This window comes from Nothoprocta perdicaria, unplaced genomic scaffold (genome assembly GCF_003342845.1).
Source record: "Nothoprocta perdicaria isolate Ctin4 unplaced genomic scaffold, notPer1 scaffold_409, whole genome shotgun sequence".
Lineage (NCBI taxonomy): Eukaryota > Metazoa > Chordata > Aves > Tinamiformes > Tinamidae > Nothoprocta > Nothoprocta perdicaria.
In genome coordinates this window covers 7,675-26,325 of record NW_020455654.1, presented here as the reverse complement: position 1 = coordinate 26,325, position 18,651 = coordinate 7,675, and the positions used below count along the sequence as shown (strand labels likewise).

Sequence of the window (18,651 nt, the reverse complement as noted above, 5' to 3'; positions counted from 1 at the left end):
GTTCCCCATGAGCTCCCACAGGAAATCTCTTTTGCAGGTCATTTCAGAACACACACACTGTAACAAGGTGGGCTTGGCATCCACCAAAATAGAACAGAAAATACAGATAGAGGGGGCATGGCACATCAGCCTTCTGAAGGCAAGCTTAGTGATTAAAGCACTTGTGCAGGACATGAGAACACATGATTCAGTCTGCACTAAATTTTACCCAGAGCCATATTTAGATGAAAAGTAGAGAGATATACCTCCCTTCTCCTCTTCCCTTTTCACTAGATACCAAAATCCTAACCATTTTCTGATCCAGTATAAATCAATTTCATCCACTATCCAGTATAAATCAAAGAACTTCTTTCCTGTGAGGGTGACAGAGCCCTGGCACAGGCTGCCCAGGGAGGTTGTGGAGTCTCCTTCTCTGGAGATCTTCCAAACCCGCCTGGATGCCGCCCTGTTCCCTGTGCTCTGGGTGTCCCTGCTGGAGCAGGAAGATTGGACTAGACKATCTCTAGAGGTCCCTTCCAACCTCAACCATCCTGTGATTCTGTGAAAATTCTCCCTATGCAGAGAACTAAGTGCATCTAGTAGAATTAAGGCAGGAAAACTGGAGAATAAAGACTCTCCTCAACAGTCACACCACATCTCTAGTAAAAGCGAGGCAAGAGATGCGTGAGAGAATTTTCACTAGATCAGACAGACAAGCAAATTAACATCCTTCTCCCTTCTGCCATAGATGCCTAAAAAGCAARCAAGCAAASAAAAACTGCATACTTGGGTATGGGAGGAGAGGAAAGAGCAATAAGACTTCCTTGTTTTAAAAGAAGATAACAAACTATTCTTAGGTTCCTGGAGGTGAATACAATTTATGRGAGCCCTGAAACTCTGAGTAAAATGACTAGAGAAAACATGGCTAAAGTTTGACTGATTAGATTATGGTATTTTGGGTTGCATTTATTCCTAACTCTTCCCAGGCATCATACAAAGACACTAGATATATACTTAAAATGCTGTGTTCCTTTGCAAAGGCAAAGATTTAGAAGTATTTAAAAAYCTGATATACCACCCAGTTCTTAACTGGATCCAACCCTGTGAATCATTCCATAATGGGATGAGGCAGCAGGATTATTTACAGAACAGCATGAAAGCAATGCCAAAAAAGTGACAATGCAGCAGTTTAAAGTTGTTGTATTGATTGCATAAATTGCCTCATTCAACAGCCTGAGARCAGCTATCAATATTTCAGTGTTGGACTTCTCTTCAGGTTCACATCTAATGTGCTTCTTGAGCAAACACTGATGTTTGGGAAAGCCTGCTTTCCCTATAAAAAATAAGATGTGGGTGCCCAAAGAGAGCTTAGCTGCAATCAATCGGGCTTTTTAAAGTGAGCTGAGTGATAATGGAAGACTCTTGTAAAACACATCCATAACAGCCAGATACATTTCATCTCCTTAATTAGAAGGAGGTACATTTTGWCAAAATGTAGTGCCACTACATTTCATGGCCCTACTCTGTCCACACAAACAAGAAATTTCAGAAAAGCAGTGGCAAATTGCTACTGCATATTTCAGCACATTTGGACATCACTTCCAGTTTTGCATAATGCTGTCACTTAATTTTGGTAGCCCCTCTCATGGATTGTGACCGAGAAAAAGATAAGCAAGATAAAAGGAAGCTTCCTAAACCAGGCCTGAGAGAAATAGTCTTGCCTAGTAAATAGACAAGGTATGTATAACATGTCATGTATGTGTACAAAAACTGTGACAGTGTCATGCTATCCAAGTGGATAATATGGATGATAAAATTATTTTTTGTTCCCATCGTAAGTTCTTGTAAGCAGTCCTTTTTACATCAGAAGAGGCTGTACAATCAGAGACCACTATGTCAAATAACCAAATATACACATTCTGTACAGATGGCTGAGAAAGCAAAGACAATTTTTATTATAGTCTTTCTGTTATTTTGGGGGTTGCTTTTTGGTTTTGTTTTTAATGTTTTTGGTAAAAAAAAATGATTCTCTTACAGTCATTGAGATTTCTCAAACACTTATAAGTATTCACATATTTAGCAGCATATCTAACTGGGGTGTGTGATTTAAAGAAGTACTGGAGAGCACCGCCTTATACAGTGTGTCTGGAAAAAATCATCTGCAGTGAAATGTCTAAAATTGACATCTGATAAAGGCTGAGAGCCCAGATCATACATTCCAGTTAATCAGAAAACAGTTCTGAAAATGTTTAATTTAGGTATTTCCATTTATCCACAGAATGAGACTGATGATACACAGAAAATCAACAACATGAGTATCATGAGTACGTTTAGAGCTGGATTGACACTATAGAAAGTGAATGGCAGGGTATAAGCTACCCAAATAATCAGAAACAGTACAAAGCAACATTCAACACCACCAGGAAAGCAAATCCATTAGCTTCCTGTCACCAGTAAATCTCTTCTTATTCACCTTGCTTTGTCACCTCATGGCCCCTCAGTTAACTACATCTCAGGTTCCAGCATTTAGCGCACAAATTGCCCGAGAATGAGAACTGACATTAAGTGTGAATAAAATAAGGATTCCAAATCCTATACAGTTTATACAGTCTTACAGTCTTCCAGTCTTCTCCATTTTTATGGTGAGGCATTTTAGAAAAACCCTAGTGATTTTTTAAAATTATCAGTCTGTTTGTCAAAGCTTTTTTCTTTTTTYTTTTTTTTTTTTTTTTAAGGGAGAATAACAGAATAGCTGAAAATGGGGGTACTTTTGATTCGCATTTGTTTTATTTTACAGTCTTTCACCTAGTCCCACAGCCTGATTCTGCTAATCACCCTTGATTAGAAAACAGCTGGCCAATTAACCCTAACAGGGAGCTAACAGTTTAACAGCACTGCATGACCTCCAAAAGGTAGCCAGGTGGTGTTGCTACTTTCAGGCAATTAGCAAGGGGCTGGCAAAACTCTTAATTGCCTAAAAACTAAATGTTACAGACCCACTGAGATAATTTATTGATTAAAACAGATGATTTAGCTGTCTATAAATAGAGCAAAAAATGTTCTAGCTATTATTGAGTAGAGTAGGGAATTATTTATGGGAGAAAGGGTATTAGTGTTAGGAAGATTGTTACTGTTTGTGTGCATGTGTTTGTTTCCAAATTTTTCTCCTATTAATTGATACTAAACTCAAAGTAAAAGCTAGCATTGACTTGAAGCAAAAGCAAGTGGTGAAAAGGAAGATCTAGAATGGCTTACCTTCCAAAGTGGCTAACTTTTCTAAAAGGCAAAGAGGTCATTATTGCTAATGCTATAATTGCAATATTGACAATTGGCGGGCAGCAGCTTTTCTCTTTTTTTACATTCAGCTGCCCCTGCCATGCTGGGCAGAACCTTATCTATGGGCTGGCTTTCCTAGGAGTTCCTGCACTGATCCTTTTGATTGTTGGTTTTGCTCTTAATAACCAGACTTGGAGGCTTGTTACAGGCAAAAGATCCCCTCTTCAGCAAGAGGGGACATGCAATCGCTTACTGCAATGTAAACTCACTTGCTTTGTTTTGTGTAGCATCACTGGGAGAGCACTGGTTGCTCCAGTAACATGGCTAGCAGTTACTCTGATAAATGGCTCATTTTACGTGTGTGCTGTGAGTGAGTATGTCTCTGTGTACTATTTTGGAGGTAATCCTAACACCACTGCTAGTGAACTCAGAAAGATACTGGCTGCGTTTCCTTGCAGTCAGTTAGTTCCTCCAGAGCTGAGTAGGGCAAGAGATGAAGTGATTCTCCTCCTCCGATACCAATCACAAGTGAGTAGCTTGTGTTATTTCTGTTATCAAGCAGTTCCCTGAGAATCTAATAAGAATTACTCCTCTGCTTTCTGTGTATCTTCTGCTTTGAGTGCCAAATCTTTGTGTGTTTTGAAGTGTGGTTTCTGCCATGAAGTGGAACTGGGCTTTAGCAAGTCRTTACATGTAGCTTTTCCCATCTGTTTCCTACTACTGGAGGAAATGCTCTTYCCTGCACAGTGTCTTGAACGACCAGCAAGCCGAACTGGTGTCATTCAAGAACAGGGTGTGCGTGTGTAGCTTCTTGATTCAAKAATAAGACATGTAACTAAGGGCCCTGACTTCAAGGACTTCACACTAGTCAAACCAAGATTTTGCACTGATTCTCATTTTTAAAAGCCTAACCAGTGGGTAAATATTAGGGGCAAGACCAAGTATTTAATTTAAAGAGAAAGGGGTATAAACAGACCGTAATTTAATTTGGGCTAGAAATCAGATGGCTTCTCTGATGCAGACTTTCAGCAATAATTTTGGAAGCAAAATTCTGCACAAATTAATACGATGGGCCTGCTTTAAACTTCAAAGACATATGCCAGCCTCTTTATATAGCMATCAACAGCAGGCAGGAACTGATTCTGATGACAATAGACCCTTATCAGGCTTGTGTCTTGTTAACCTCCTTACTCAAGGAAAAAAAGCAAAGACTTTCACATGGATTTTCTTTAGGCTCAAAAGYTGTCACAGCAGATATTTACAGCTGTATTAAATATCCTGTGATACCAGGAAGTAAAACAAGAATTAATGGTAAAGTGTTGGGTTTATTCATTTATTATGTGTTGCTTTTTTTTCTCTTTGAAGGTGGCTGGCTGGCTTCTGATTGCTGTGGTAGCCATCACTGTTTTCCTGTCTTACTGCCTAGCAAGCTGTTTYTCTCCACTCAGCTTCCTACACTTCAGATACTGGACCAACTATGTCCACAACGAGCAGGATCTCTTTGACGAAGCGATGGACCAGCACTCCAGGCTCTATGCCATGCAGCATGTGAGGAAGTTCTTTGGCTTTGCCCCAGGGCATGAAAATGTCAAGGAAATCCGTATTCCATCCCTCCGAGAGTGGCAAGCCATTTCAGGATTGGCCTTTCTGAAACTGGTGGATGAGGAGCATTATGACTACAGCCTCCTCCATGACTGGGCCCTCAAAGATTCTGTAGATGGAAAATACCTGAAGACTGATGAGACCAGAACTTGATTCCAAGATCTCAGGGTCTCCAATCAACACCCYGCAGAAAGCAGGAATTTCTGTACTTTGATATTGTCCCTGAGCTGCTCTGGAGCTTTTTGATGCTTTATTACACTGATACTTAAAATTCATAAACATGTCTTGATTGTGTTGTACTTCAGTGTGTTTACAGTCTCCTTTCCTGATTACGTCCTACTCCTGTGGGAGGTCATAGTCTTGTATATAAACTGCAGTGGACTGTACCAGAAAGCAGAGGGCTGCAGACTTTTACTTCTGCAAAAAAGAATGTATGTGCCCCTTTTCTGGGAGAGATGGTTATTCCCCAATTTTTTCCCTTCACATTTAAAAATATTTAAAAATTAATAGCAAAATCTTGACTCACATCCTAAATGTGGTGAATAATTGAATGCTATGAGTCTGATGCAGTTTGTATGTACTAGGAACAAACCCCCAACTTTGTCTTAGTGACCCCTGGTGGAAAAGTCTCATTTCTACTGCTTTTGCAACTCCATTGTATCATACAAATTAAACAGCTCAAGCTGTTTAATGAGTTCTGTTTGTGAATACAGCAGTATAGGCAGAAATATTCAGGGGAGCTGCWGCAATATAGTCCAAGTCTGGATATAGTGATGAGAACTCTCAATTTAGTAAGCAGATAGAATTCCCATAGAGATGCACAGGACAAGGTGGGGGAGGCAAAAACATAACACCTGTATGAGCTTCACAGGTGTAAACCTGCATCTAAGTATTTTTCTGGCAGAAAGCAATAACAAGATCATTGTCCTGTTCCTTTATTAAATACTAGAAAAAWTTGACAGACAAATCTTACTCTTTGCAGTAATGTTTGGTTTGCTTGTGAAAGTCTTAGAAGTGAAATTTATTCACAACCACTGTGTCATAAAAATTCTGCAATTAAAAATTAYAAAGTTACTGAAAAGAAGTTTTGACGGAGTGTGGGGGTGAGTTGTTTGTTTTTATATAACTCAGTGTGATCTTATAGCATCACCTTCCCTCCATGCTAATTTTCTGGCACATGCTTTCAACTCTAAGCAGGGGAAGTGTATGAGGGAGCTTAATACTTTTTGTACTGCATAACTGCACATACAGCACACAGTGCAAATCCCTGTTCTACACTCTAGCATGCTATCTGTAGTTAAAAATGACACCAGAGTCTACAGGTGTGGGGGGAAAAATATTTAGCACATGCTACTACAAAAAGCAGAAGTGTATTAAAATGCAGGTCTTGTTGAGTGTATTTGACCTTGCTTAGAGAAGATGTAAGTATGCACTTCTTTCAGACTCAGTATATGCTGAATAGCTGGAATGGTACCTGGTACAACATAAAGCAAGTACTTATGCATCCCCAAGTATGTGTTTTGTCTGWATTCTAAACTTTCCAGTAAGCAGAGCTGTGCCTTCTACGTGAATTCATGGGGATTTTCTGTGTTGGTTAACACAATTTCTAATTTTGCTATAAAATCTTTGTGCCGTTGAAAAAAAGAATAAGACAGAACAATATGCATAATTTGAGAAACAGCAGTTAAGTTGTGTRTCTGAAAGACTTGATTTATAAAACCTATTCTGTCTTTGTGATACATATGAAGAAAAAAATAGCTGCTGTCTTTACTTTGTATGGGATGTTTYCCCACCCACTCCTGCTTTTACAGTTCCACTGCATAACAACACAATATTAGCAGGTAGCGGAAAACCTTCATCTTCCTTTCATTTCCTTAAACAGTGACTTCTAAATAAACTCGCATGTTCTCCAGTTACTTCCCATAATTGTATTTTCCCTGTGTCTGTCTTTCTTTTATAATTGATATATTTTTWAAAAAATCTGAATATAAACTAAGTAGCAGTGCTGGCTTTATCTTGGCAAGCCTGACAAGCAGCCTATCCCCCTGTCAGGGTGCATTTATTTATGCACACTACTAAGTACAGCTATCGCAGTGTAGGCGACTTGGTCCCCGGGCCCCGTCACGGAGCGGTACGAAGGAAAGCGCAGCTTTCCAAGGCTCTAGTGATTCCATTAAAGAACAGCGAGCTCGGCGCCGAGGAGCCCAACGGCACCCACAGCGGCGCCGCCTCAGCCCCGCCGCCATGACGGGAGGCGCCGCGGCCGAGGGCGCATGCGCGGGGGCGCTGCGCGGTGCGCGCGGCCCGTGGCCGTTGGCGGCGGCGCGCGGCCATGACCGACTACAGCGAGGAGCAGCGCAACGAGCTGGAGGCCCTCGAGTCCATCTACCCGGACTCGTTCACGGGTGAGCCCCGCCACGCTCCGCTGCGCCCCGCGGGCTCGGCTCGGCCCGCGGCGGGCAGCGCTGGGCGCCGCGCCTCGGGCAGGGCCCGCGGCCGAGCCGCTTCCCCGGCTGCTCCTGGCGCCCTTCGGCATTTTCCTTTCCGTTTCCTATTTTTTTNTTTTTTTTTCTTCTTTTTTTTTTTTTTTCTTTTTCCCACGGTTGCTCCAGCGAGGACATTTTGCGCCTTCCCTCCGGTTGTCCCCGGCTGCACGTAGTGAGACAGGGCTCCCGGTCTGCACTCGTGTGCTCGGGAATACTCTGTGGAGAAACTCGGCAAAAGTCTTGTCTAAATGGGAATTCCGGGCCTGGCTCGTGTGTCTGCCGGTCTTCTACGCATTGCAAAGCATGGGATGTTTTAGAGCACTTAAAAGATGCAATTTTCTCTGTAAATGCATGGTCGGTGTCCACCTTGCTCCAGCGCAGGCCTCTGGTGAGCAAAGGCRATGTTTCCTTCCCACCTGTAGTACCTCACACTGCAAAAACTTGCACGCGATGGATGTGTTCGCTCTGCAGATACCCAGGATTTGCCCAGATACCATCAAGGCGTATTTGGCATACCATGGCATATCAAGGGATGTTTGCCATGCTAGCAAACCCAAAGTGGTTTACGGTGCTCAACATCCCAGGAATTTTACAGGGAGGAAACAGCCTTTTGCTTTCTGTACCTGCCCAYGTAGTGCTAGGTGTGCACTACGTCCCACCGCCCCATCGTGCAGGCTTTACCCACGGGGTTTCCTGTCGCCCAACAGTCTACMAGGGTTCCTTGGTCTTATGTGGAAGGTTTATGAATTGATCACTGATGGCTAAGGATGCTGAGTCACTGATTTTTTTTTTTCCTAACAGTGTTGTCAGAAAAGCCTACAACTTTCACAATCACTGTGACATCTGAAGCAGGGGAAAATGATGAAAGTAAGTTTATTGTGGTTTAACTTTCGATTTAGAATCACTGTTTTGAAACATATCTGTGTGCTGTTCTCTGAGGTATACCTCCACTTGAAATACCTTGTATTTATTGTATTTATTCCCTATGCTGTCTTGAAGCACTAGACAAGTTTCTTCATTTTGTTTATAGCTGAGGTGCAGTATTTTTCAGATAACAAGGAGTGGGGTTAGAAATCTACCTGAAATGTCAGTCTCTGGTTCATCTGTGTTCTTTCCACATTGATCTATAGTTGTTGCCATAAGCTGTTGATTTTCTTAGAGTTGTGGACGAGTATCTGAAAACTAAAACAACTRTTTAGGGCTATTAAGTTATGCTAGTCAGTGTGTTGTGATTGATTCACTACAGTAGTTTCTTGCAGTGAAGTTTAAAAGCATGGTATTTCCATAGGAAGATACATATAGAAAAGGGAATAGGTGTTGTACTGCAAAAGATGGTGTTTTTCCTCTTATAAAAAGAGAAAAGTAAGCTCAAAATCAGTAAGGGAGAATCTGTGTAATATATAGAAATAAAGATTCTGAACTAGTCTCAGGTAAGGTCTTACCTTTGTGGAAAGTCACATTTATCATCAAGTTGCGGATGTATTTGATGTATCTTTGGCTTACAGACCGGCTGACTGCAGTTCACTCTGTCCCTATAATGTTCTTGTTGGGGGCCATCAGCACTCAGTTTAGAAAACTGAAATACTGAAATACTTCTGGTAGTCTGGTATGTCCAAATATGCTTTAGCTCTTGAGACAGAAGACACGTGTGTTCAGAGTTTTAATCCTTTACACAAGTGAGCTCAGCTGATAGCTGAACTCCTTATGTATCTTCCTGCTGAACCTTATAGTTCACTGTGCTCTTACATGCACTTGTAACTAGAATAGTTTCAGCTGAGAGAGCACTGAATAGTTATGTACCTTACTTCTGCATAAGCCTAAATCTGTAACCAAGAATTAGCTGACTCTCTACTTAAGCCTTTTGTGAGACATGGTTCAGCAGGCATTCCCTGGAAAATAATCAGTTTCATAATATATGTTCATTTTGTAGAAGTGTTGATGCAAATACCTGAACTCTGCTCTGTGGGATTGTGTTCTCTCTTGCTGCTTCTGTTTTCTGATATGCTTGATCTCGAATTCTTTACAGTGCAACCTCAAAAAAACAGTTGCCAACAACCTGTAGTATCTTACAGCCATGTCATTAGGTATCTTCTAGCAATTTCATCAGCTATATGGGGGAGTTGTAGCAGCTGTTTGGGGGAGTTGAAGTATCATGCTTGGGCAAATCAGTAGCACCTAAGAAACAGTTCCTGAATGAAGAACTACAGGTCTCAAGTTCCTCTCTAAGCATTTGATATCTTTGTACCTGTTTATAATAACTATATGGGCTTGTTTTAAGCATCACTCCAGGTAAGTTTGAGAGCTGCTATTCTGAATTACTGTTAAAAGGAAGAAATCCCTTCCTATCACTATCTCTTTCAGTTTTAAGAGAACAAGCCTTACTCTGAACTGATGCCTGCTTTGAGTAAACTGCTGGACAGCCCAAGCTGTAAGTCCTGACCTGAAGGAGGTCTTCTCCTTGGTATTCTGGGCAGGACATGTGAAGAGATGGAATATGATTCTTTTGAGATTGCTTCCCTGTTATCCTAGCATTGGGTGACTTTATGATGAGTGTGTTGTCCTCAGGCAGTTCTCACTACTTGATAATACAGGGTGCTTATCATATTCTGGATGTGAAATCCTGGTTCCTGACATAGTGGCTGATACTCCAACTAGATGTCCATAGTTTAAAGCATTAGTATGCTGGATTTTTTTCTACATCTGTTTGATAGGACTCTGCCTTCTTTCCAGCTTTAAGTGGGATGGAGGATGCRAAGAGATTATGGCTCAAGGATGCACCATGCCACATAGTTTACCAGACTTTCTAAAGTCCTTTCAGAGATGAATAGATAGTAACGTTTACTCTTACAAAAAGTATCTTGATTTCTCACTGCTGTTGCATCATGTTCAAATCAGTTCATGTAGTGTTAACCTTTGTGTAAGATATCTGTTGCTTTAAGATATTATTTAATTCTATATTAAAATCTTTTTTTTTTTATTGTTAGGCTGATAATGCAATAGGAAAAAATAGTTAAAATTATGAAGTTTTCATAAGATTTTTTTTTGTCCCATAGTTGTTCAGACCACTCTTAAATTTACCTATAGAGAAAAATATCCTGACGAAGCTCCGCTTTATGAAATAATTTCCCAGGAGAATCTTGAAGATAATGATGTCACAAACATAATAAAACTACTAGAACAACAGGTAAGGAAAATAAAGTATCTCTGTTCCTACCAATATCATTTAATTGTTCAGAATCCCTTTAGTCCGTTATATTCTGAGATATGTCCTATGGATTTAAAACCTGTTCCTTACTGGAGGGACTCATTTTGATTTTTGCATTTGCTAAGTGACAATCAGATTTCAGACCTGCTTTTGGAGTTGTTACGCTAAATACATTATTATGTCTTCAGGCACCTCTGGAGATCATTTGGTCCAACCTCCACGCTCAGCCAGGGTCARCTAGAGCAAGTTGCCTGGCACCATGTCCAGTTCGGTTTTGAACCTCTCCAAGGTAGAGGATCCATAAACCTCTCAGGGCAGCTTACACCAGTGATAAACCACTCTCATAGTAAATTAGAGTTTTCTAGTGTTTCATTGCCTTTCATCTTGTTACTGGGCACTGCTGTGAAGAGTCTGGTCCCARACCCTCTTCATACCCTTCCTGCAGATGCTTAATACACATTGGTCAAATCTCCCTGAAGTCTTCATTTCTCTAGGCTCCTTACTCGTCTTTGCTGCCCTTCCATGGACTTGATCCAGTAAATCCTTGTCTTTTCTGACTATTGAGGAAACTAGCACAAGACACAGCAGTCCAGAAGTGGCCTCACCCATCTTCCCCTTAGCAGAAGAGTTACCTCTCCCTCAGTTGATAGCAGTGTTATGCCTGGTGCAGTACCATTGGCCTTTTTCTCTTTTTGCCGCAAGAGCACATTGCTGGCTTATGGTCAATGAGTTGTCCACCAGGACCTCAAGGKCCTCCTCTGCAAAGCTGCTCCCCAGCTGGTCAGCTCCTGGTCTGTGCTGGTGSCTGAGGTTATTCTTCTGTAGGCGCAGGACTTTGCAGTCCTCTTTGTTGAACTTCATGGGGTTCCTGTCTGCTCCATCACTGCAACCTAACAAGGTCTTTCTGAATGGCAGTACCACCTTCTGCTATACCAGCCACTCCTTGCAGTTTTGTATCACCAGCCACCTTGCTGAAAATGCATTCAGTCTGATCACACAGGGGATAATGAAGAGGTTAGACCTCTTCAACCCTCTGGTATCAACCAGAGGGGCACCCCACTAGCAACTGGGCGCTAGCTGCACTTCATGCCRCTGATGACAACCATTGAAGCCCAACAATGAAGCCAATTTTGAGTCCATCTTTCTGAGATGATATCTAGCTCATATTCCATCAGCTTCTCTGATGATGTTATGGGAGCCTTACTAAGGTCTSAATAAGCAACATTCACTGCTCTCTCTTCATCCACCAAAATGGTCTTTCCTTCATAGAAGTCAGGTTGATTAAGCATGATTTCCCCATTTTAAATCTAGAATGATTGCTCCCAGTCACCTTCCTGTCTTCCACATATTTGGAAATAGTATCCAGGATTAGTTGCCCCATCGCCATCCCAGAAATCCAGGTAAGGCTGACTGACCTGTAGTTTCTTGTGGCTTCCTCCTTGAAGATAGCAGTGATGTTTGTTTTCTTCCAATTTCCCTTTAGAAGCATACATTAAGGAGATAAACTAGAGATATTTCAGAATGCAGAGATACAGAGATGCAAGGGGAGAGCTCTGGGGCTTGCCTTCTTTTGCAGTTCTAGCTTAACACGAATTAATTCAGCTGTGTTAACAGTGTTTGTGGAAATCTCAACTAGTGACTGCATTATGAAGGAATATGTAGGAAAAACCTGTTTGGATTCAGGAATTCTTTAGAAGTCATCTCTGCCTCAAAATTGGCACATCCTGTTCTACAGATATTTCTGCTTTTCAGTTTACAGTATTTTCTATAACCTTCCTTCCAACAACTGCTTTTTTGCCTCTTTTCCATGGGAAACAGTCCTACTTCAAAGGGACATGTATAGGGGATTAAAAAGTAAACTTTTCAAAAGAAGAGAAGCTCTGAATTTCTGCTCTCTCTAAGAACTATGGTATTCAGTYTTGGAGTTGTGATCCTGCTGTAGACTTTGTTTTATCCGTGGAAAAAGCCTTCTTGAAGTCCAGAAGATGTTGATGTCTGAACACAGAGAGCATTGTTAGTGCTTTGCTGCCCACCCATTTCAGGCTCATTTTGACGTGGATTTGACACAATGGGCTTTTGAAACTGGTGCAGAGTGCCTCACTTGTTTTATTTACATTGGCACAACATCATGCTTTCTAAATACATGCATGCATTCAGTTACTGGAGATTTGAGACTCTGCTTCTGTTTGAGCCTGCTTTCTTTATGTTGCAGGCAGAAGAAAATTTGGGAATGGTAATGATCTTCACTCTAGTCTCAGCAGTACAGGAGAAATTAAATGAAATAGTGGATCAAATAAAAACACGAAGAGAAGAAGAAAAGAAACAGAAAGAACTAGAAGCAGAAGAAGAAGAGAAGGTATGTAAAATACTGCTTGCAACTAAAAAAATCCTACTTCTTGCTGCACAGGTTTGATGCAGGAACAGCTCTCAGCTGTACTGAGAGAGGAAAAACAAGCCCAGAGTTAATATAATTAGAGGCTGAAAACTTGAACGTTCTCTACTGCATTTAAGTGATTTATTTTTTTAAGCTGTCTAGAGCCGTCTCTCCAGAGATTAACTGCATATTCACAGTCACCTCTAGCATCGTTTTGAAAACTTGGGTCAGGGATATCCCAGAAAAAATGGGGTTGCTGTAGTCAATCCGTTGTTTGAAGTGCCAAGAGGGTTTGGGGAGCAGAAGGGCATAGAATATGCACTGTAAGGACTGCTTTTGACCTGAGGAGGCCTCTCTCCCTTGTTGACTGACTGGACAGGGTAGAAGCAGGTCCCACTGCTTGTCTATCCTCTTCAGTCTCAGGACCTGATGTTCCCCCTGCTCGCCACCATGGTTTTCTATCCATGGGGTTGTACTGTAGGAAATAGAACTACTGAGTCTTCATTTTCTTCCTCAAAAATAGCAAAGGATTGGTGGGACTTGAAAGGTTCACATTTCTGAAAATGGCGGAAAAGTGGAATAAAACTCAACCTAACCAAGCCTTCCTTTTCTCTGCCAACAAGACAGAAATATTGAAGTGCTTTAATAGGAAATGTTTCACTTTAGATTGTGCATATGAGCTGCTAAGAAGTGCTGCCCATCTATGGATAACCTGTGTTAGTTATATGTTAGTAACATTAACACTGGAGGTCCAAAAGTAGTAATCAGGACCTCTTAAATAATAGTTTCCACCTAATTTTCGTGATAAAAACAGTTATGAATACATGCTTTTTGTATGCTCTCTTGTGATGAGGAATAATTTGTGAGAGTAATTAGAGCATGCAGTGCTGCTACAGCATTGTGATTTCATGAACAGCATGTTCATCTTGTAGCTTTGTCTATTGATTGTGTTTTTATGGCCTTGATTTGTGTTCTTTTTAGCAACGATTTCATGGCACTCCTGTTACAATTGAGAATTTCCTAAATTGGAAAGCAAAATTTGATGCAGAACTTCTAGAAATAAAAAGGAAAAAAATGAAAGAAGAAGAACAAGCTGGCAAAAATAAATTAAGTGGTAAGACTTAGAACTTTTCCTGAAAATTTTGCACTGCTATTGACTGCAAATGACTTTCACACTTAAAAGATGATAATAGTAAGTAAACTTTAATTGGCTACTGGATTATTGTCTTTGTGTCTCATACTGAAGCCTTTCGTGCTGATATTAGGCTAAGTACAAAGCAGTTACATTCAGGATTTCTGTTGAAATCACTGAAGTTCCCYAAAGCTTCTTCGCTGATTTGTGGCACTGTGCACCACTTTGACCTGCTGCTGCTATTGCCCTGGAAAAAGTATTTGGGAATTGTTAAGCAACAGTAAGTCTCCAGCAGATGTTGGYCTTTATTGCTGTGGCCATATGGCACTAGATCCTATAGTGAATTCAAACTGTTCTAGTGCCTGTTGAAGCTTGGAGTGTTGCTGGACTGAGGTAATACGGGCTCTATGCTCTGTTCTCTCTACTCTGAGAAGAGTAGTCTCTGCTTTCTTCTTTTGGAGAAGCGCAGTCACTGCAGTGGGTTTAGGAATGCTGCGCTCTGCGGATCTGAGTTTGTCCATCAGAAAGTAAACTCTCAAAGCAGTGGGCAAAATCTGGGGAAATTACTCTTGTTCTCAGAACCTGCTTAAAAGAAAAAAAAMCTTAGTCAGTATCCCCTGGACTCTCTGCTGTTTAGCTTTGGCATATGGCTGTCTTTTGACCTTGAATCCTTCTGACCTTGAATCCATGTGATTATGTTCTGTTACTGTTATCTCATCCTTTTTTTCCCCACTAGTTTTTGAAACCTGTGGCCAGTTTTGATCAAATTTGACAGAGAGATAGAAGTCTTAAAGGTAGTAAGTTGTCAGTAGTTTCATTAAAAAGCTGTACAGCATAAAAGACGCACACTGAAGGAAATGCATTCAGGCATCTACAAAGATGGGATAGTAGAAACCAGGCTTCCTCTCGCCTTTACACTCTTGAAATTGTTAACGTGCTGCAGTTTTTTAACAGTCTAGTTTATAGAATGACTCCTTTTTACAAAACTAAAAATGAGCTTAATTTCAGGTGTTTTCTATGCAACCCCAGGAAAAGTAAAAAAATGTCTCACACGTTTTCCTGTGCATACTAACCATTCATGTTGGCAGGAGCTTGCCTTAGTGATACAGATGCTTACTATTACTTTTTTGAAAGATGGATAATTTACTTGGAAAAAGTTGTGAGCATTTCCTCCCCACCTCTCAATTGGGAAAGCTTCACTACATCTTTTGCAATGTTTTCTTGTGAGTTTGTAGGATCCTGTGACATTGTTGCCTTATGTTGATATATTAGTTTTCTCAAAAACATCCTTGCTAATTTTTTTCAATTTGCAATTTCTAGGAAAACAGCTATTTGAAATGGATCACAATCTTGACACATCTGACATCCAGTTCTTGGAGGAAGGTAAATATGTGTTTGAAACACATTTTAAACTCTCCCTTCTTCAAAATATTCAAGAGAAAATGGCTGTACATTGAACTTTTAGCTTACTCAAGGGAGGAACAGACCTCTGTATTTTGGTTGTGTGCGAGCATGTTTCATATAACTTTAATRTGGTTTAATGTGTTAGTTTTAATCCTGTTATTAGTATATTAATTTTAATTCCATTGCTATCAGTGATAAAAGTTCAGTTTGCTGGTTTGCTTTCTAGCATAAATGTAATTGATTGTTGCAATTATTAATTTTGGCAGCTGAAACAACATAATGTCCATTGTCTTTTAGATGGAAATGGTTTTAAAAAAGGCTTTTTCAAAAGCAGAGCAAAAAAACTTTCTCAGTGGCCAGAAGATGTCACTATTGTCATGCACAAATCAGTCGGCAATTGATTGAAAAACCCTGAAGGTTTTCCCTTGCTTAGTTTTCGTATTTTCCGGGACAATGTGAAAGAACATACAAAGCTTTAGCTTATTTTTAAGACTTTCATCCTCAATAGAAATATGAAATCTCTTCTTTTGGAAATATTAGTGCTTATCTTCCATAGTTGTTTGCTTTCACTTTGCTTATGAAGAAAATACTTTATAAAGAATGATTCTATCTGCCTAGTATTCCTTAGCTTGTTCTTGTATGTATTTATGTACATAAATCTTTATATTCAGAGCTTTTAGCAAAAAGTTGCTTTAAGAATATATTAATATTTATTTTTGTATACAAAATTAGTAACATTGAGGTGTGTATGGAAAATCGATTCCTAAGAACAGAACAATACAACCTAAATATATGCAAGAAGTTAAAAAATGAAATTGGAGGTTAAGCAAGATTGGAGAGCCTTAGACTGGGCAGTAGTGAAGAAGGAAGATTGAAAGAGAAAATCCCAGCATACATCTGATATTCTCTTTGGAGCTAGCCAGATGTTCTCGAGTATAGTAGTTAGAGCCTTGAAGAGTTAACAACATTGTTAATGACTGCTTTAATTATTCTTTAATGATTACAGTCTAAATATTACTATTAATTTTTAGACTATGTAACGGTATTTGATATTTAAACAAACTTTAAGTTGTTTAGAAAGCTGGAGAGGGATATGTACACACACACGCACACCACTGTATAAATGGTGCACAACTCTTTTTTTAAAAAAATATGAAAGTTTCTGTGATTGTGACAATTCTGACAACTATTCTGAGTTTGAGCTCTAACCCTGAAAACAGGTAGGAAAAAAGATCTCTGATTCTGGGATCTATGAATGTTAGCTTTCATTTTTCCATGAACTTTGAGGTCCTGTATCACATTTCTTTTTACTGGGTTTTTGGTGTGAGGGAAAAACTTCACTTTAGTTGTAAAAAGACAAAATACAGTWTTTTTTTTTCCATACCCTTTAGACACATAAGAGTCACAGAATCACAGAATGGTTAAGGTTGGAAGAGACCTCTAGAGATCATCTAGCCAAGCCCCTGCTCCAGCAGGGACACCTAAAAGCCAAGTAATTTAACAGATACATGTATTGAAGAATGAATGTAGGACACAGTTGTGGGCTTTTTGTTGTTGTTGTTCAGGTACTTTCTTCTTCTTCTTGTATGGAAAATAAATTATTTTCTTTTCCTTGCAGCTGGAAACAGTGTGGAGGTTGATGAATCTTTATTCCAAGAAATGGATGATTTAGAGTTGGAAGATGAAGAGGATGACCCTGACTACAACCCTGTTAATTTAGATAGTGATTAGACTTTTTTTGAACTGGATATGTCATTGATATGGACATATGTAAGGAAGAGAGACAGGCAGCAAAGCCACAGCATCTGTGGTTGTACCTTGAGTGCATTGGATTTCTTTCTTTTTTTTTTCAAAGGAAAAATATTTTAAATGCAGGAGAATGCTCTTCTGATGACTTTCATCATAAATAAATTGACTTTAATATTTCAAATGAGAAAATCGAGGGATGTCGATCTGTCTGAAAATACATACTTCTTTTTCTTCTTTATTTTTTCTTTCCCACTTCAGTATCTGTCTTTTGAAGAGAAATGACAACAAGCAAGATGGAAAGATATTAGAGCAAGCACTAAACAACTGCACTTGAAGACTGAGCAGCTTTTCTGCTGTCTTCCACTTAGGATGGGAAGTTGGGCTGCCCCAGATACGGGCAGTATCAGTGAATAAAAGGGATCACAACATATGCAGTTAATCTTTTATGTGTGTGTGTAGAATTCTATAATGCTTCTAGAAAAGGTCAGTTTTGAGCCTCAACCTGTCATATTTATAAACAGCTGTAAATAGGCAGCAATAGTCACCTTTGAATAAGGTGACAGGCCTGTTAAGTTAAATGAGATACATTTGCCTACTATTAGAGTTAAAACCCTGGCATGATAAGGGTAATAGTTTCAAAACCACTAATTCAGTTTTGTAAGGGGGTTGAAATCTGAATGGGCAGAAGTTCCCTTTGAAAGTCTGGTTGATTGGGGTAGAAAGAATTTTTTTTTCTGCTTCATTGGAACTTGTGTGTCAACTAATTTTGATGCAAAAAGCACACAAATTTACTTTTGGCTTTAATTAGACTTTGCCAGAGAACAGACTATGTGAACATGCTGTATGATTTGTATTATTGGCCATTTAAAGTGACAATCCAGAATATCATATTAGCTTTCATACGTGTAGGTTTGAATGTAAAGGGAGTTGTTTTAGAAGAGTGCTGTTGGCAGCTTGTGAAAGCCTTTATGTGACATAAAGTGAAGGTGCAAATCAATCTGTGGCTGTTAACCCTTCTGATACCTGTTCTACAGTGTTGCCAGTGGAGCTGGTAGTTTGCTGATAGACTCTTCCCAGCCTTGCCACCTCCAAAAAAAAAACCAAAACCCTGCAAGAAGTGCATTGGTGATTAGACGGGCTGCATTTGGGAACACGGTGATGCACCCCTAGAAGGATGAAAATATGGATGAAGAGTTCAAAAAGCACCTCTCCAAGGTGCCCATCCCTGCAGACCCATCCCTGATAGAAAAGGCTATGTGACTAGTTTCAAAATGCTTTAGTATGATTGCTTTAAGTGCTTAGGATTGAGCCTTTGAAAACAGTTTCACTAAAGCAATAAAGTACTTGCAGGGCAGACAGGTTTATGAACTTTAGCATTTGGAATTCCCTTACTGAAGAAGATGACTTTCATCCCGGAAGTCATTTACTGATTTGTAACATGTTT

General features: G+C 39.9%; 2 protein-coding genes across 2 annotated transcripts; both read left to right on the top strand.

Moving 5' to 3' along the window:
- The first annotated feature begins 3,042 nt into the window (after window positions 1–3,042).
- Window positions 3,043–5,433, top strand: CALHM4 (calcium homeostasis modulator family member 4). The gene is made up of 2 exons (XM_026045653.1): window positions 3,043–3,783; window positions 4,621–5,433. Exons 1-2 carry the CDS (start codon window positions 3,226–3,228, stop codon window positions 5,008–5,010), a joined length of 948 nt encoding a protein of 315 aa, XP_025901438.1. The 5' UTR covers window positions 3,043–3,225; the 3' UTR covers window positions 5,011–5,433.
- A 1,683-nt stretch (window positions 5,434–7,116) lies between these two features.
- RWDD1 (RWD domain containing 1) lies at window positions 7,117–17,764 on the top strand. The gene is made up of 7 exons (XM_026045657.1): window positions 7,117–7,262; window positions 8,145–8,210; window positions 10,397–10,527; window positions 12,761–12,904; window positions 13,904–14,036; window positions 15,375–15,437; window positions 17,077–17,764. The coding sequence occupies exons 1-7, from the start codon at window positions 7,190–7,192 to the stop codon at window positions 17,187–17,189; spliced, it is 723 nt and encodes a 240-aa protein (XP_025901442.1). The 5' UTR covers window positions 7,117–7,189; the 3' UTR covers window positions 17,190–17,764.
- Window positions 17,765–18,651: the final 887 nt, after the last annotated feature.